This window comes from Mauremys mutica, chromosome 2 (genome assembly GCF_020497125.1).
Source record: "Mauremys mutica isolate MM-2020 ecotype Southern chromosome 2, ASM2049712v1, whole genome shotgun sequence".
NCBI lineage: Eukaryota > Metazoa > Chordata > Testudines > Geoemydidae > Mauremys > Mauremys mutica.
The window spans coordinates 146,735,400-146,754,368 of record NC_059073.1 but is presented as its reverse complement, the minus strand read 5'-3'; the positions used below and the strand labels follow the sequence as shown (position 1 = coordinate 146,754,368).

The following is an 18,969-nucleotide window of genomic DNA, read 5'->3' as shown; positions in this document are numbered from 1 at the left end:
GTCTGGTTCTCCACCTCTGCTTAGGGCTGGGCCAAGGTGAGACCAGGAAGGGATGCCATGAGTCAGGCTTGAGGTGGACAGGCAGACTACGTGAGGATGCAGGACCAGAGTAACTGGGTCAGGATTCTGAAGGGCATCAGCAGAGGAGGGTGTGTAGGGGGAACCCAGGACGGGAACAGGTAGGTGGTGCTGGAGATCAGGCTTGAAAGGCATTGGCAGAGCTGTGTAAGCAAAGTGGTTTGCACAACCCCTGAGTGAGCTCTGGACAAAGGGGAGTCAAGTGACATCATTCAAGGTGCCTTGCCACAGTAAAGCAGCATATTCCAGCCCCGTTCCCCATCCGGGCTGAACAATGCCAACAGCCAGGCTATGACAGCCTGTTCACTGAGCACTGGCGCAGGCTGGGGCTGAGCGAGGCTGGCAGTCCCTGTCAGAGTTGCTCGCTACATCCAAGGGGAGCATCCTTCAGCTTCTCAACGGAGCTGGTCTTAGGAAGAAACAGCTGGCACTTCTGTTCAGAGAAACCTGAGGAAAGTGCCACATCAGCTGATTTCTATTCCCCTTCTTGACACGAACACCACAGTGATGGCGCCTGGTTCCTCTTTGGCCTCCCCGTCCCTCCCCACCCCCTGAGCCACAGCTCTGCTGATGCTGCGGAGTCTCTTGCAGCACAGACACCCTGTGCTCCAGCAGGACTAGGGGGCAGGAGAGCTGGCTCTAGCTCCATCACTGACCTTAGGGCAAGGCCCTTCCCCCTCCCCGTGACTCAGTTTCCCCGCACACAATGGGGTCAGCGACACTGACCCAGCACTCAGGGAGCTGTGGGTCTGTGCTTCAGGGGGAGACCCAGCTTGGGACAGTGTAAAAGGGCCTGTTAGTGCATCGTGGCTGCTGAGATGGGCGCAGGCTCCAAGAAGTGGGGGGAAGGGAGGGGGAGAGGGCTGGGCAATGTCTAGTGCCACGGAAATAACCGTGGCATTTCGATGGGGAAACTGAGGCAGGGAGGCACAGTCAGGGCGGGACACCCTCCGGCCCCCAGCACCACGCCCGGTCCCGTCACCGCATCACTACCGCGCCTGTCGCCAGACCACCGTCACCATGGCACTGCTGTCCCCATGTCGCTAGGCAACTGTGGCCGTGTGTGTCACAGTCCCGCTGGGAACTCCAGACCCGCAGCCGCTGCCCGGAAAAATGGGGACCTGGTCTCTTTAAGATCCCCGTGCCCGGAAGCGGCGAGGGCACTACATTTCCCAGAGCCCTTCGCGCGGCTAGTCCCGGTCGGCCCAGTGACGGATGTGCTCCTCAGCCAACCAGAAACACGATTCGCACCAGTAGGCGGTGCCTGGAGGGAGCCAATGGTGGAGCTGGGTGGGGGCTCCCTGCGGCCAATGAGAGGCGCGGGGGCGGGCGCTAGGGCCGCAGGCCGGGCCGGGGGAAGATGGCGGCGGTAGCGCGGTGGTGGCGGGCTGGGCTCGCGGGGCTGCTCGTGCTGCTGCTGCGCGGGGCGCGCGCCGAGCAGACCGAGGAGCACCTGAAACGGGAGCACTCGCTCACCAAGCCCTACCAGGGTGAGGGGCCCCGCGGGGCGGCGCTAGGCTGGGGGGGGACCCCTGCGGTGTGTGCGCGTTGGGGCTAGGCTGGGGGAACCGTGTGGGGGTGTGTGTGTGGGGGGGGATCCCTGCGGGGTGTGTGTGGGGGGGACCCCTGCGGGGTGTGTGTGTGTGGGGGTAGGCTGGGGGGGACCCCTGCGGGGTGTGTGTGTGGGGGGGCTAGGCTGGGGGAACCGTGTGGGGGTGTGTGTGTGTGGGGGGGGACCCCTGCGGGGGTGTGTGTGTGTGGGGGTAGGCTGGGGGGGACCCCTGCGGTGTGTGCGCGTTGGGGCTAGGCTGGGGGCCAGGCAGCAGGAGTGCGAGGGGATGCAGGAGGGGCTGGGATGTTTGGGGAGCAGGGTCGTGGGATAAGCGAAAGCAGTAACTGGGGCAGGGAGGATGGGGGGATGGAATGAGTCAAGGGGTGTGAGAAGGGGAATAGGGAGGGGGCAGGCAAAGAAATGGAGGTAGTGCGTTCAGTGGGCAGCTGGTGTTGGGGGAAGGGAAAGGCAGGGTGGGGGTGCAAAGGGAGCTGTGGGTAGTGGCTAGAGTATGATGGTATTTGGGGGGCAGGGAAGAAGCAGAATGAGAGTGGATTGGGAACCCCGAGAGAGAAGGGCTGGGGGATGAGCTATGTAGGTGGGGTGGGTGGAAGCAAATGTCTGTGGTGCTTTGTGCACCTGTCTGGAGAGGGAAAGAGGAGGGTAGCCAGGCGGAAGGTCTGGAAGGGAAACAGCGCAGAGAAGGAAGCGTGGGGGGGGGGGGTTGGAAGATGGATGGAAGGGTGAGAAGAGGCAGAGCACAGGGCAGTCAGTGCTCTTGACATAGTACCCTGTACCCTTGTACGGCCGGTGCAAATGTTTCCCTTCTACCCCCAGGTGTTGGCTCTTCCAGCTCCTCTCTCTGGGACCTTATGGGCAATGCCATGGTCACGACTCAGTACGTCCGCCTCACACCAGACATGCAGAGCAAACAGGGGGCCGTGTGGAACAGAGTGGTAAGAATAATGTTCTCTAGCAATCTGTGAGGAGTGCTGGCACGCCAGGGTTTTGTATCTCGTGCAGAAGTGATTTTTATCTTTGGGTTGCAGCCAGTATGTCTGAATTCAAGATGGTGAGGGGTAACAAGAAGGTAACTGGGATGACTTGATTTATTGAGTCAAGATTCTCATGGGAATCTGCTGCTGCAGGTCACAGGAAGAGGTGCACTGATGGTGAAAATCCTTAGCTCAAAGTGCGGAATGAAGGGTGCATGGGCCTCGAGCAGATTGCTCTCATGAAAACTACTGGCCAGACAGATTTGTGGAATGGTTGTGCAAAACAAACTCCAGCTACGGTTAATCTGAAACAAGCCTGTTGCTAAATCAGAGTCTTGGCAGTGTCTCTGCTTTCGGTGTAGCTACAGGAGATCATTAACCTTGTGACAATATTCCATTCCACTGAGCTTTTCCTTTGATTAAAAGTGCCAAAAGGCAGTTCATCTAAATGGCTTGCTCCCGGACAATAGCCCTGCCAATTCTATTATAGGATTTGATCCTAACTCCCTCTATGATTATAGCTCAGAAATCCCATTCAGGATCACCACTCTGTTGTGCTCCATGTATGGGGCACATTCTTTAGATCCTGAGTAGACGAAGATCTATGTCCCCTGAATACAATAACTTATGAAAGAGGCTTTTTGTTCTGGGGGAATGTGAACTGTGTAGATGCACACAAGAACACTGGACCAAAGGCAGATCTGGTATAAGTAACTGCAACTCATATAAGTCAGTGGACTTGTACCTGCTTATACCAGCATGAATTGGGCACACTGAGTTTATCCTGTAAACTTGATTTGACGTTCCCCTGCTCCCATGTGCAAAGGTTCCACCAGAATCTGAAAACGACTAACCTCACATCTACCTTTAATACTTGGCCACAGCAGCACATGTACCTGGATTCTCTACCTTTCTTTGGTGGCTGTCAGTTTGTGTCACAAATTCAGCTCTCATCGAATGTTTAGCTAACTTAAGTCTTGCCTAAGGAGTGGATATAATTTGCTTATTAAGTGAAAAGCTGGAATTTGAGCCAGAAAGTGTCTTATGATCAGTATATCTTCCTGTGCTGTTCAGTGCAGGCCTTCTCAACTTATATCTGCTTGGGCCCTCCAACAAACTCATATAGTCTTACTTTGCTGCACTATAGTTGTTCTTTAATGTTTATAGTGCCTATAGTGGATCCTACTTTTTAAAACAAGTAATTATATATGATGTCCTAGCTCCAATCACTCAAAATTGAAGCTTTGATAGGATGTTTCTCTGGATTATAGTGGTAATCACACACTTCTTTCCAAAGCTGAAAAATGCCTATTCTTGGTGAGTGCAATTGCCAGGCATAGGGAAGTGTGCTCGTGATGTAGACACAGAAGGGCTTGCTGTTAGAGGCTTTCTTTTTAGGGTCTTATGTGGTGTCCATCATCTTGTTGTGCCTATATTCACATGGTGCAGGATTGTGATGTAGCTTACAAGTGCGTGTGCTGGATTTCAGTGTTTGGCAGAGTAACAATGGAGCAGTGATTCTCAATCTCTTCCAGATTAATACCCCCTCCCATCTCTCACAGGTCTAGCAGGAAGCCCCCTCCCATTTAGTAGTATGGAAAGACCAGAGTGGTCACACCTCCGTCACACCTGCATCTGCTGGCTCGGGTTGAGCTCATGCACTACAGATCACACCTTACAATGTCTGGCTGTGCAGTTGTTTTTAATGTTGCAGTTTTTGTCTGCATTTTGCGCAGGCAGTGAATTGCCTTGCCTAAGTCCTATAACAGGATATACAGTAGGAGCCACTCAAAGACATGACAGTTTGGGATGGAATTTACTATAGGGTAGATAGTGATGCACTTTCACGTACTGTAGTTCCATAGTAAGTTTCCTGTAGAACTATGATTTCTGCTCTCTCCACACAAGTACCTGTCTGATTCTGCCTGGTCATTTGAGTCCCAGAGTGGTTGACCATGTGTTGGAAAAAGGTAGCTTGTTCCAAGATCAAAGGCACTGTAGCTGTACCAGGCCTTTCCAGGTCAGTACTCTTCTTGCAGCCCACTGTGTCAGGGATACTCTGCTCAGGAGGACAGAGTCCTGTCCGTTAATAGCCACATCCTTTTAGTCCATGGGACGAAACCGTTTTAAGTCAGACATCTCTAAGCCTTCAGAGCGTGTTGGACAGCTGCCTCCTTATATTAAAGAGCTGTGTAAATTGTCTCCATGGAGCTCGGAGGCCTCCCACATCTCTGTACAATTGTCTGTATGATGTAAGTGCGTGTCTCTGACATGAACCTGTTCTAATTGTCTATCGTGAGTCTGCCTTCCACAGTGAGTTGCCACCTACCTCTGGTACGTATCTGTGGTGCAGGGCGGGCTTGATGCTGCTGCATTTGGCAATCAATCCTCAGCTATGGGCACTATTGCGAGATGTCTCTGACTGTGGATCTTTCTGTTCTTTTATATGGAAATTCAGTACACATAACATGCTTAAAAAGGGCTGAGGTCAAAGACCCAAATGTAGCTTTTTGAGAAGTCGTAAAATGGTTTTCATTTTTTAAAAAATGTCACTGTGTGTTTGTGTTTTGGATCGGTAGTTCCCCTGAAGTGGTTGTGGTTCACATCAGCTCAAAATTACCCTGACAAGTGTAGCTTTGTTGCTCGAGCTGAATGAAATACAGGAAACTGAACTGCTTATATAGTGACAAATGGACTGGATTCTTAAAATCTATTGTCTTGTGGCAATATTGTATTGATAATATTGTAATCTGATAATATTGAACAGATGTGACTTTGAAGTGGGCTTTTGACTGCTCATATGGTATGAGTCCGGGAGTCGAAATACCTGTCTAGCCACTAACTCGTATCCAGTCTGGATGACTCTATTATAAAACTATTTACATTCTTTGCCCCGATTGGTTCTATGCTTCATCTGTTGTTCATAAGGGGGCGTAATTTGTTCATCTATAGTGATGAAATCCAGGCCCCTCCGGGCCCAATTCTGATATCTTTTCCTGATTTCACTGGTTACTCCTGGCTTAGGACAGTGCAAGATCAGAATCAAGCTCTTTGGTTTTATATCCATGGTTCCCTAATCTTAACAGTGCCCCCTGTGGTTAATTACTCTTGCCGAAATACGCAAAGTAAGGCAGTGCAGCCTATTGGCAAGGGAAATAAAGGACGAAGAAATCTCTGCCACACGCTCCATTTAGCAGATGTATTTGTGCTAAGGCAGGCCAGCACTTTTCCATGAGGTGGTGGGTGTGTTGGTGCCATGGCTTGCTGTCTGTGCAGAAAAGCAGCTGTACTGTCTGGCTGGGGACACTGCAGCCAATTGCAGCTGTCCCTCCCCATCCAGACGGAACAGATCTTTCCTGGGTGCTGGCTGGTGAGTCTTGCCCACATGCTCAGGGTTTAACTGATCGCCATATTTGGGGTCGGGAAGGAATTTTCCTCCAGGGAAGATTGGCAGAGGCCCTGGAGGTTTTTGGCCTTCCTCTGCAGCATGGGGCATGGGTCACTTGCTGGAGGATTCTCTGCAGCTTGAGGTCTTCAAACCACAATTTGAGGACTTCAGTAACTCAGACATAGGTTAGGCGTTTGTTACAGGAGTGGGTGGGTGAGATTCTGTGGCCTGCATTGTGCAGGAGGTCAGACTAGATGATCATAATGGTCCCTTCTGACCTTAAAATCTATGAGTCTGCGATCCCAGCTGAGATGGTGTCCATTATTAACATTATCTGCCTGCAGGCCAATAGCCGGAGGGGCTCTGAATTGCAAGGGGTGGGTAGTCTATTGTCAAAGTCCCCTTGACTGCTGCTCACACTCTCCCCCTTTCTCTTTTGCAGCCTTGTTACCTGAGAGACTGGGAGATGCAGGTCCATTTTAAAATCCACGGGCAAGGCAAGAAGAACCTGAATGGGGACGGCTTTGCCATCTGGTACACCAAGGATCGCATGCAGCCAGGTAAAATGGTCTCCCGGAGGCATCGTCTGCAAGAGGAAGTGCTGCACAGAGCCTCTGCTGCTGGCCTTCTCCTGCCCCAGCGGAGACACGCTGGCCAGGCGAGCGTCGCCCTTGGCTGTGGATGTAGAGTGCATCTGTAGTTGTTGCCATCCTGCTTCTTTTTGCAGGCACCGACAGGGAGGGAGCCAGGAGTGACTGTGAACCCACTGTAGCTAGTACTGACATTGCTCTGCAAAAGCTCGGGGTGACCATTGATGGGGGCTCTGAGGAGTCCAACGTGGCTATGAATTCGGCTGTGCAGTAGCAAACTGCTTGCTCTGATTTTCAGAGGTGCAAAGCAAGCCCCATTCCTACTGGAGGCTGCAGTGGCTCCAAAGCTCTGGAAATCAGACTTGTGCGGCCTAAGCATGGGCCTGGAACACCTGTATTCTAAAACTCTGCTCCCGTTTCCCCATCTGTCAAACGGGGATGCCTCCCTACCTCATGAGTTATTGTTTGTAAAGAGCTCTGATATCTAGCACTCCTATGTAGATTGCAAAGTGATTCATCAGGTGAGAGTATTGCTGTCTACATTTGACAGATGAGGAAGAGAGGTGCAGAGGGGGAGTGACAGGCCTGGGGATTGAACTTGGGACTGCGGGGTGTTGGTCCTGTAACACGGGTGCTGGGCTTTGCTGTTCTGTAAGTGCTAAATGGTGCTATGTGGAGGGGGCTTCAGGCCCCCTAAGCACAGATCAAGGAATGAATCCCCTGTGGGGAGAGGGTAAAGGGTGACTCATCCGCTGCCACTTGCTAACATTCCTTATGAGCTGCTACTGGCGCCAAGTCAAAGCTACCTTTGGAGGCATCTCTGGCATAGATCCTTAGGGGAAAACTCCTTCAAATGGGCATCTGCATGAAGTTGGAGGCTGCTCCACTGGTTCTCCTTGGCTACAAGGAGGTAAATGTCTGTCTGACACTACCAAATATTACTGCAGCCTCTTCAAGCTACTTTTGTGGTTCTGCTCCAAGGTGGGGCCTGTCGATGGCTTGGGGAGTAAATCTACCCGCACGCAGGGTGGAAAGCATTCACCCCTGTCTCTACTAAAGAGCGATAGGACACAGGCTGTGTTGCCCATTGTTCACAATCTGCCATCTGTTCTAGGGCCCGTGTTTGGGAGCAAGGATCACTTTCTGGGGCTGGGGGTGTTTGTAGACACCTACCCCAATGAGGAGAAGCAGCAGGAGGTAAGATGGCCTTTTGGCAGTTCGGAGGGAAGTGGGAGATGGATGAGAAGTTGTATTACGTGGCTATGCAGCCAGAGCTTGAGAGCAGAGTCGGCGTATTAGCTCGTTCAAAAGGCTTTGGCCATATTTCTAGCTCCAGTGCAGCTGTATGTTAGAGAAATGCCAGTCACAGACCCGTCTAAACGAGCATTCTCTCCGGCTCCTCATGGCTGCAGCTTTTGGTCACTTGCTATTGACGCTGCTCTCTCTCCCCTTTCCTGTCTCTCTTCCCTTCTGGTTTTGAGCTTGCCGTCTTCCTTGTTGTCCCTCTCCAGGCGACTAGCAGCAGGTAAATAGCTCTTCATACGTGGAGGGGGCTGCAGGCCAGACCAGGCAGCTTCCCTCTGCAGCCCCTTCTGCGTGTCATGGCATCTGGTGTAGAGGAGCACTTGCAAGGACTGAGCGTTCCTGGTTAGCTTCTCCTCACTGCCGACTCCCTGTATGAAGTATCACTGCTCTGCAGGGCAAGTCCTGATGGCGGTGGGCATTGTCTTGCTGCCCCAGGCCGGTGTGTGCAGGCTGGAAACACCAATTAGGACATGCTGTGGGCCAGCAGTGGCCTTCAGCAATGGCTGCAAACGCTTTGTGGGGGAAATGGAAAAAGGGAAATGGGAAGCAGTTGTACTCATTTCCTTTGGGGATTTGGGGACTGTCAGCAAGCTGGGGTCAGAAGTGTCTGAAATGTGTGGACACTAGCTAGTGTGGACCTGTAGTGTGGTGATCCTCACCTCTGCATAGCAGTGGCCTAAATGCCAACATAAGAACGGCCATACTGGGTCAGACCAAGGGTCCATCCAGCCCAGTATCCTGTCTTCCCACAGTGGCCAATGGCAGGTGCCCCAGAGGGAATGAACAGAACAGGTCATCATCAAGTGATCCATCCCCTGTCGCTCATTCCCATCTTCTGGCAAACAGAGGCTGGGGACACCATCCCTGCCCATCCTGGCTAATAGCCATTGATGGACCTATCCTCCATGAGCTTATCTTGTTCTTTTTTGAACCCTGTTATAGTCTTGGCCTTCACAACATCCTCTGGCAAAGAGTTCCACAGGTTGACTATGTCTTGTATGAAGAAATTCTTCCTTTTGTTTGTTTTAAACCTGCTGTCGATCAATTTCATTTGGTGGCCCCTAGTTCTTTTGTTATGAGAAGAAGTAAGTAACACTTCCTGATTTATGTTCTCTACACCAGTCAGGACTTTATAGACCTCTATCATATTCCCCTCACCACCCTCCCAGTCATCTCTTTTCCAAGCTGAAAAGTTCCAGTCTTTAATCTCTCCTCATATGGAAGCTGTTCCATACCCCTAATCATTTTTCTTTCCCTTTTCTTAACCTTTTCCAATTTCAATATATCATTTTTGAGATGGGGCGACCACATCTGCACGCAGTATTCAAGATGTGGGCGTATCATGGATTTATAGAGAGGCAATATGATACTTTGTCTTATCTAGCCCTTAATGATTCCCAATGTTCTGTTCGCTTTTTTGACTGTTGCTGCACATTGAGTGAATATTTTCAGAGAACTATCCACAGTGACGCCAAGATCTTTGAGTGGTAACAGCTAATTTAGACCCCATCATTTGATATGTATAGTTGGGATTATGTTTCCTATTGTGCATTACTTTGCATTTATCAACATTGAATTTCATCTGCCATTTTGTTGCCTGGTTATCCAGTTTGGGGAGATCCTTTTGTAGCTCTTCACAGTCTGCTTTGGACTTAACTATCTTGAGTAGTTTTGTATCATCTGCAAATTTTGCCACCTCACTGTTTACCCCTTTTCCAGATCATTTATGAATATATTGAATACGACTGGTCCCAGTACAGACCCCTGGGGAACACCACGATTTACCTCTCTCCATTCTGAAAACTGACCATTTATTCCTACCCTTTGTTTCCTGTCTTTTAACCAATTACCAATCCATGAGAGGACCTTCCCTCTTATCCCGTTACATCTTACTTTGGTTAAGAGCCTTTGGTGAGGGACCTTGTCAAAGGCTTTCTGAACATCTAAGTACACTATATCCACTGGATTCCCCTTGTCTGCATGCTTGTTGACCCCCTCAAGGAATTCTAGTAGATTGGTGAGGGAAGATTTCCCTTTATGAAAACCATGTTGACTCTTCCCCAACAAAAGACGTTCATCTATGTCTGACAATTCTGTTCTTTACTATGGGTTTCACCCAGTTTGCCTGGTACTGAAGTCAGGCTTACTGACCTGTAATTGCCAGGATCACCCCGGTAGTTGCTGGCTAGGGCTTCCTACACAGTCCTTCTGTAAAGCTGTTCTGGAGAACATCTCCCGTGTTCTAGAGCTGTACAGCGAGACCGTACTGTTATGTGTTGTTGAAACAAATGTGGACTAAACTTGTGTGTGTGTATGTATGAGAGCTGGGCCCAAACACGCTTTCACCGAAGAATTGCTTTGCAAAGGAAGCCAACACGTTTGAGACACTTTCATTTTATCAGAAAATTTCCAAGGACATTGACCAAGGTTTTTTTTTTTTTTTTTTTTCAGGCGTTTGGATTTTTCTAAATTGAGTGGGGAGAAGTGAAAATTTTTGGCACAATTTTGTCAAATTTTGCACAAGCTGAGAATTTGTCATCTCGTTCCAGACTTGTTGTGGGAAATACATGGTTGTTCTCTGGCCACCCCTGAGGTGTGTGGAGATGATCCCAAATTAGTATCCTGCTAATTCCTTTGACTCGAACCCCATGGCTCTCCTTTAGACTCCAGTGCCTGACCAGCTCAGCTGTGTAGGTGGCTTCTGACCTTGAAACTGATTAAACAGATCTGCAGCTCTTGAATCAGTGTCAAGTTTGGTTGAAACATTAACATTGGCCTGCCCTTGCTCTGTGAAGGGCCTTTGTACCCTTAGGTTGGGTCCTAGAGAATGCTGGGCAGCTGAAGAAGCCACACTCATGGTATTCCAGCTCTTGGAGTTTAATTGAGGATAAAGATCATAATCTGAGTCACAACGCAGGGAGAAGTGACAGCATCTGCAGCCTTTCTCCTGCCACAGATTTGTGCTGGCGTCTGGTTACACTCCTAACCAGACAGTCCAACACAACAGAGGCTTTTATTTCTGTTCAGACTGGGCCCAGTTCTGATCTCTGCCACTGTGGAACTCCATTGATATCTGTGGAGCTGCATGGGATCCTCAGGGAATGGGTCCAGGACTCGGTCCCATGTGAAAACGGGAGTTCGCACCTGGGGCTCATGTGCCCCAGCTCCCCAAGACACTGGTGTCCATGTGGCTCTGGGATTGTCTCTAGCACAGCAACATTTGCCTCAGAGAAGCCAAGAGCCACTTCCTGAAGTGTGAGAACTTCCCTCCTACGGCAAGAGGGGGCAGAAACACTGGACAAGACAGCGTCAAATCTCTCTACTAGCGCCTGCAATCACAGCTGCACCCTCTTCCCTTACGCAGCTCTTCATTCCCTGCGTGTGCTGTGGGAGCACCCTGCTGTCACGTGTTTGTGTGTGGTGGACACAGTTAGGGGTGGTGGTGGTGATTCAAGCCCAGCAGGCCTTTGTTGCCGTGCATGCTCGGGTCCTTAGTGCTGAGTTAATGTGGTTTTGTGCTGTGGGCTGGGGAAGGGAAGTACAGGGTATAAACTGGGCAGGATTACAGTGTGGGGATCCTTGGGCCAGCTGCCTTTTTTTAATCCATGTGTTCAGTGGTTCGGTGCAAAATGTAGGGTACCCTCAAGTCTTGGCAAGGGGACAGTGCTGGTGGTTTCCTAGGGTACATTTCCTTCCCAGTTTGCAGGTTAATACTAAACTGTCTGGTCGGTGACTCTGTCTTGCTTCTGTACCCTTTCTTGCTCTCAATAATCCTTCTGGACTCAGGCTCAGAAGAGGCGGTATACCCCTGGAAATCAGGTACTTTGCTCCTAGTTCATTTCCAGCCTCAGAGTCCCCTCCCCTTTCTCTGTCATTGGCACTTCCTGAGTGTTTGTGACCTTGCTGGGTGAGGGAAGTGCATTGCCAGAGTTACAGAAATCTTTATCTGACTGGCTGCAGCCAGTGTGGCTGGTTCAGAGCCAGTCTCTCCATCTGCCACCAGATCCCCCGGCCAGTGTGCTTGTGCCAGAGTGCACTGGGCTGCTGATTACTTTCCTGTGACCAGAAGGAAGTCTAGTGTGTGCAGCCTTCCCAAGCCCCTCGCTCAGGTGCACCTCTCTCTTCCTGTGGCTTCTCCTCATGGCTGCGCAGTTCCCACACGTGGAGGAGACGCTGCAGCTCTCGAGCTGGTCTGTGCTCATGGGTCCCTGTTCCTGCTTCATTTCGGAATAAACACACCTCTGTTTCCACACCTTGTGCATCTCCCTGCTACGCAGCATTATGCTGGGGGTCTGGCCTGGGTGCACTGCTCGCCTCACCTCTTCTCACTGCCTAGTAGCTAGAGGAGGGTCCATCAGAAATGAATTAAGCTGCACACACCGGTGGCTCCGCTGTGGTGTGGTTAGCCTGTCTGCTACTGCAGACCAGAGAAAGGACTCTGCCCTTGGCCCTCTGGGCAGTGTTGCCCATCGAGAGGGGTGGGAATGCTGGACCCGGTGTGATGCACAATGCACATGACTTGGTGGAATGATCTTACTAAAACAAACCCCCAACTTGGAGGGGGAGAGGAGACGTGTGATCCCATGAAGAGTGTTCTGGCTGGGGCGCCTGGGCTGTGGTAGCTGGATGTCACTGTCTCAAAGCCAGCCCAGCACAGTGGCACTACCGCTGCCCGGCCTGTGTGACAGGTGGGTGGTGGAGCAGGGGTTCATGCCACACAAACTACCAGCCCAGGGGTGGCAATGGGCAGTTGTGGGCAGTCTCTGTAGAGAGAACACCCCTTGGAGACGGAGCCTGTGTCCCTCTCTAGACCTGGGTCCCTTGGAGTCAGGATGAGGCCCAGTGGTGGAGGGGATCAGTCAGTCCAGTGCCTCCTGCCAGCACTTTGCTCCCTTACAGACCCGGTCCTACCAGCTGCATGAGAATTTCAAGCGCTGGCCAAGGTTCTTGTCTGTCTCTCGGCCCTGGTGTCGTGCTCCATGCTGTCAGTGTGCATGTTCTCTGCTGGCTGCATGCATTTGTCCTGTTGCCCATGGTTTGTCTTGCCAGGCCTCCGCAGAGCAGCGTGAGGAGACCACTAACCTGCGGCCTTGTCTCCCCTAGCGCGTGTTCCCCTACATCTCCGCCATGGTGAACAATGGCTCTCTCACCTACGACCATGACCGGGATGGACGGCCCACTGAGCTCGGCGGCTGCACGGCCATGGTGCGCAACCTGAACCACGACACCTTCTTCGTGATCCGCTATGTCAAAAGGAGGCTGACAGTGAGTGACTCCTCCTTGAGCTCTCCAGGCCCAGGGCGGCGTCGGGTCGGGAGGGCTGGGCTGGGTTGCTCTGGGTTGAGTGAAGTCTCGTGTGTTTCAGATCATGATTGACATTGATGGCAAGCACGAGTGGCGGGACTGTATTGACATGCCGGGGGTCCACCTGCCACGGGGATACTTCTTTGGGACCTCTTCAGTCACTGGAGACCTCTCAGGTACCACGCTGTGAACCTGGCCAATGCTCCACAGGCGCTAAGGGTAGGCCTGCGAGTCTCTGAGCCAGGGTCTCCAGAGCCGGAGCCGAACGGCTGCTTTTAGCGCTGGAGCGTGAGCCTGAGACTGGTGACCGCACCCTTCTGTTTTCAGTGGAACCCCAGGAGCTCACAGGTGACACACTTGTAGGCTTGGGGCACCTGAAGTTCTGCAAGGTGCCGGGGGGCTCCTCTGAGTTGGCATCAACATTCCGAGTATTTAAAATACAAAGCTGCCCACTCTCACTCCTTCACCCTGATTGCCTCGGACACTCCCTAGCTCTGGTGGCTGCCTGCAGCTGAACCTCTGGTGTGCACAGCCTGCACTTAGACAGGGGCCTTGGGCCGTACTTCAGGGGTTTAGAGCAAGCATCCCTCTTACACAGTTTTGCAGGGGACTTCTTGAGCTTTCTGGCCCATTCGCTCTTCTTCCAGTATAGGTGGGAGGACCAGTCACATGGACGCTGATGCACAGCTGTCTGGCCATTGAGGCTTTTGTCAAAACTAAAACCTTGCCTGTATCCACCTGTAACGTCTGTGTGAATTCCATTCAGCTTCTGCCATAATACCCCAAAGTACCGGCCCATCTGCTTCCGTAGTTTTTAAGCCAGTTTAGAACAGATTTGAATCAAGCCTCTACAAAAGCACATTGATCACAATGCCTGGATTCATTGTTTGCTCCAAGCAAAGTTCCTTTATTTCCAAAATCTCTGCAGAAGCTCTGGGAATTGGAGCTGCTGGCAGGGACAGTTGAGTAGTTCTGCTAATATGTGTGACAGAAAGACAAAGGCAATGAACGCCTCTGAGGGCAATTCTAATTTGCTGCCTTCAGGTGGCTGAGTGGACTTTAAATCAGGGGTGCTCCCCGGCTGAACAACTCATTTCTCAGCCTGAATTTAAGTGGCTTAAAGGCCCCTCATGGAGAAGTGTGTTGTGTTGAGTTGTGTTGTGCTGGGCACGGCACTGCCCTGCCCTGGAGAGCTGAGTTCTGCTTGCTCCGTACATGGGTGCTTGGCTCCGTTTGAGAAGATGTTCACTGTTTCCCTCTTCCAGCAGCTCTGCCATCCCTGGCCAAGATTCCTCTTCCTGCCTGCTGTCTAAGACCATGTTTCTCTCGTGCCCCTAGATAACCACGACATCATTTCTCTGAAACTCTACCAGCTGACGGTTGAGCGGAGCCCAGAGGAGGAGAAGCGGGATAAAGAGGTGTTTCTGCCCATTGTGGACAACATGAAACTGCCCGGAGGTGAGTAGCACACGGGTTGGTGAGGTGCAAGGTTGGGAACACCAAGTACCTGCTTTCCCCACCAGGCGGGCTATTCCATTCATCGGGCGGGGTCCTCACACCATCTGCTGAAGCTCCTGCCTGTGAGCCCCTCTGCTTGAATGTCTCCATTAGCTAACGGTCCTAGAAGGAGGGGATGGTGTGACCAAATGCTGAGCGCTGATGTTCCTGCATCTGTGCCAGTGCTCTCTGCAGTGTCAGCTTCTCCAATACCCCTGCAGAGAGGAGCAGCCCACAGCCTCAAGCGGGGATTAGGTGTGCCTGCAGCACAGCATGCCCTGGGTCTCTCTGCTTCCAAGCACTGGAGACAGGGTGGAGGTAGCCAAAACCCTGTGTGTGCTTTGAGATCCTCTGCAGACTAGTGACCCTGTAGCGTTCAGTCGCTGAGCCAGGCTCTCTCGCTTCTCCCCGGAGACCGAACCCAAATCCCATAGCTCAGGATAAACGCAAGCGCCTCCTCTTGGATGAAGTGCTGGGGAAGGTGGGGGCTGGATGGCTGTCTCCCCTGGCCTCCGCAGAGATGGGCAATGCAAGAAAAACCCAGCTAAGCTTGTTCTCACCCCCCCCACCCCCCATTGCCATTGTCTCTGAGCGCGTGGTCTCTTCGGTGGCTAACCCGGGCGTGTGCCCCTCTGCCTTTGCCCCACAGTGGAGGCCCCACTGGAACCCATGAGTGGCCTGGCCCTGTTCTTAATTGTGTTCTTCTCACTGGTCGCCCTGGTGTTTGCCATCGTCATCGGAGTCATTGTCTACAACAAGTGGCAGGAACAGAGCCGGAAACGCTTCTACTGACCTTGGTTCCTGCCCTGCCCCTTCCCTCGGCAGACCAGCCGCTCTGCTGGAGCGAGCTGGCACAGGTGCCAGAGGCGAGCTGAAGAGAAGCCCTTGCCTGCTCAGCCCAGACTCTCCAGAGCCCCTTCAGATGACTGCTACTTTGCTGGCCCCCATGGGGACCGCTGCTATGTCTTCGAGCTCTGGGGTTCCCAGCGGGAGTGGACGTCCTGGATCACGTGGGGAGCACGCTTCGTGTGACACGTAATGCATCAGGGAGACCTAACCCTCCCCCCCCCCCCGGACTCTCTGGAGGTTGGTGCAGTGACAGATGGGCCGTCCCCCAGCAGCTCTTGCTTTGCAAGGTGTTTAGAGGACACTTGGGGCGGGTGGAGCTGAATGTTGTGTTGTGTCCGTGTTGGTGAGCCTTACGTGTGCTATCTGGGGATGTCCCGCAGCCTCGCTAGGAGCACAAAGACTGTAAAATCCTAGAAAAGTCCCTTTGGCTTAAGGGTGAAACTTGGCCAAACAAAACACTTCTAGCTGAGAAGAGTGGTGCTGGCCCCTCCCTGGCCCCTGCAAGACATGAGCCTGGCCCTGCCCCCAGCCCCACCGCTGCTCACTCGGGCAGCCTGTCTGTTGCAATCCAGTTGGTTTTGCTGCCTTAGGCAGGTTTGGAAGGCCAAGCTCATCTGCCCCAGGCAGCTTTAAGATTTTAATCCTGGTTTTGCGGTAGTGCAGTTGAATCCTGCACCGTGAATGAAATGCTCCTCGTCCCGTTGCTGCTCCTCATTAGGAAGTGGGTGAACTGGGAGCTGTGCTTAAAGGAAAACCCCTCGTTTTACAGTCACCCCAACATGGTCTGGGCATGAACACAAATATTGGCTACTGGCCTCCCAGTGCCGCCCTGAGCCTGCCTGATGTGCCAGCGGCATGGCAGGGAAAGCACTGCTCTTCCAGGCTGCGGATGGGCCTTGATACAGCTGGCTCTTCTCGGCCTCTGATGGAAATTGGACTGAGCTGCTTCCATTCAGTGCCTCCACTCTGCCACTACTAGCATATGGTCACCTCCTCTTTCTCCCCGACAACTGGGCTCTCCATCCAGGGCCGAGGGGTTTTGCTGCTGGTGAAATATGCACTTAAAAAGTCTCACTGCAGCCAGTCTGAGAAACCGTTCGGATCCTGGGCTCATTGCACAAGGGTCAGTACGTCTGTGTGCAGGGGCTCCATGACGCTCATTGCTGGGAATGTGGTGGGCGAGGGACGGCTAGTCCTGACCCACTTTCCGTTCGTTCACATGAAGTCAGGTTACGTTGCCGGGGTGGGGTTCACGTGGTCATGTTGCTGTCCACATGCATGGACCTGCCCAGCAACGGACTGTTTTAACACTGGGTTCCGTTGTAATAACCACTCGCTGCTGTCAGGGGGGCCTGGCCCTCCACCACTGGATCACCGTCTGCATGCAGTGCTGCCTTCCTCCCTTCTGCGTACCTCGGCCTGGAGCCAGCCTTTGCATAGGGGCTACTTGCATGTCACCGTGTCCTGTTAGTGGTGTAGGTGTGATGTGAAAAGGGTCAGTTCTCTCTTCCTCACCCAGAAACCTGATGCCAGCATTTGTACATGGTCCCTTTGTGTTTCTGAAGGACCTAGATCTGGCTGCTGAAGCAGGAGTTTGGAAGCATGCTGGCAAAGGAAGGTCAAAGGGTTTATTGGCCTGGCGGAGACTTTAGCTATGCTTGGGAATGAGAGCTCTGATCTCTACAAACGTCGTGCTGCCTTTCAGGGAGGGTTAGTTATTTCCTACCTCAGTGACTGCTGTTTGAATGAGTTCTTGCTTTCTGTAGGTCCTGCTGAGTCGCTCATAATACAGATGCTGGGGGTGGGGGGTGGTAGAATATGGGAACATGTACAGATAGAATCTCCAGGGGACCTGGTTACAACACTTTGTCCCTGACACTGTTCCATTCTGTAGTGTAAACAGGCCTGGAGCTCTGTGCTCCATGTGGACAAGGCTTGGCTGGCCCATGTCTGGTTAAATTCGACGCAAGACACCAGAGCCATGTTCTCACCTTGTCCTAGCCACCCACATCTAACTGGATCTCATGCCCTTGTTACAGTGACAGTAAAACCAGGCCCTGCTGGCTCCTCCTGCCCGTCAGGCCATCTCTGGGTGCAGTAACCAGGGCTGGGCTGAGGTAGAGGAAATTCCCAGACTCCTCAGGGGAACTTGCCCTTTGAGGGAGGAAGGTTTAGATTCAGAATGTCCTCTCCCGTACAACTCCTGTCCTGGCGGCAGATCCTGGATTCCCGATGTCTCCGCACCCCAGGGTGGACATGGCCCTGCTAATTAAAGAACATGGTTATTGACCAAGACTTTCAAAAGGGACTTGTGATGGTAAACCCTGCTCTGCTCTGCAACTGGCCAGCCAGTGGCACTGGGACAGGTTGGATTGCTCCTGGAGCTGTGCTAACATGGGGCAGTGCTGCTGGCACGTGTCCCAGACAGGACGCAGATAAAGCAGCCATTGTAGCTGGTGCTCGGCAGAGCGCAGAGGCGTTGTTAACCGAAGGGTTCCTGAGCTCTGCTGGTGGTGTGCCCTGTTTGCCAGGAGCCACCACTACTGGTGTCCAGATGGATGCTGCAATTTGTAGCCTTAATTCGATGGACGTTAGAATAGCATGAGACCTGATCAGCAGAGGTGCGGGTGAGAATCTGTGCACTCTTTGCCCTGGTACCTGACGGACTAGGTGTGAGGGTGAAATGGGGCAGGGGGAAGCCAGCTCTCCTGGTATGGTAAACCCTGCAGCTCCTGTGCTGACAGGATAATGTGGCCTTACTGAAGTGTGGAGTGGCTGCTTGGTGCTTCTGCTCTAGACGCTGGTTCGAAACACCAGGCCATGTTGAAATAAGATCCCTGCTTATGTATCTTTGAGTTCCAGCCTTCATGGCCTTTGACTTGTCCATCCGCACTATTTCCCTTCCCAACACAGTTCAGAGCCTTGGAAAATCAGTGATGAGGCTTGGAGAGGTGCTGCCTTCCTCCCTCTGCAGAAAGGATCTGGCTAAGATACGTTTGCTCCCGTGACTGCATGTCTAAGCCCCCTGTTCTGAGGGTGGCAAACTGGCATTTGCTGTAGCAGGGGGGTTTGGTCTGGTAGGATGGGTCTGGGGTAGGGGGAGATTTTACATGTGGCAAAGCAATGGGACAGCCTGAAAGTACTGGGTCTGTTCTTGCCTCTTTTTAAAACATTTTACCCAATCAACAGAACTGTCTGTACGTGTGCCTGGTTCTGCAAGTGTAATTTGTGTCCTGGAAATAAACACACACATGCCCACCAGTGCGGGTCTGCACTGCACTTCATCCTGGGGTGCTGCTCTCCTCTGCCTGTCCCGGGATGGAGGGGTTTTGATTGACCTTGTAGTTCTAAAAAGACCAACGCCAGGTGAGTATGTGTCCATCTTCACTCCTCGAAGGAGTTTCACGGGGA

General features: G+C 52.3%; 1 protein-coding gene across 2 annotated transcripts; it reads left to right on the top strand.

The window, feature by feature from the left end:
• The first annotated feature begins 1,424 nt into the window (after window positions 1–1,424).
• LMAN2L (lectin, mannose binding 2 like) lies at window positions 1,425–18,819 on the top strand. Of its 2 annotated transcripts, XM_045004721.1 has the most exons (9): window positions 1,425–1,568; window positions 2,468–2,586; window positions 6,456–6,573; window positions 7,718–7,800; window positions 11,695–11,727; window positions 13,012–13,173; window positions 13,274–13,388; window positions 14,551–14,670; window positions 15,359–18,819. In XM_045004721.1, exons 1-9 carry the CDS (start codon window positions 1,439–1,441, stop codon window positions 15,499–15,501), a joined length of 1,023 nt encoding a protein of 340 aa, XP_044860656.1. In that variant the 5' UTR covers window positions 1,425–1,438; the 3' UTR covers window positions 15,502–18,819. The 2 variants fall into 2 exon arrangements, with proteins under 2 accessions (XP_044860656.1, XP_044860655.1); XM_045004720.1 differs by lacking the exon at window positions 11,695–11,727.
• The last annotated feature ends 150 nt before the right edge of the window (window positions 18,820–18,969 follow it).

Coding starts and splice junctions, on each gene's coding strand:
- LMAN2L (XM_045004721.1), top strand. CDS start 1,439: ATGGCGGCGGTAGCGCGGTGGTGGCGGGCTGGGCTCGCGGGGCTGCTC. Junction 7,801..11,694: donor ATGAGGAGAAGCAGCAGGAG/GTAAGATGGCCT, acceptor TTCTGGACTCAG/GCTCAGAAGAGGCGGTATAC. Junction 14,671..15,358: donor CAACATGAAACTGCCCGGAG/GTGAGTAGCACA, acceptor TTTGCCCCACAG/TGGAGGCCCCACTGGAACCC.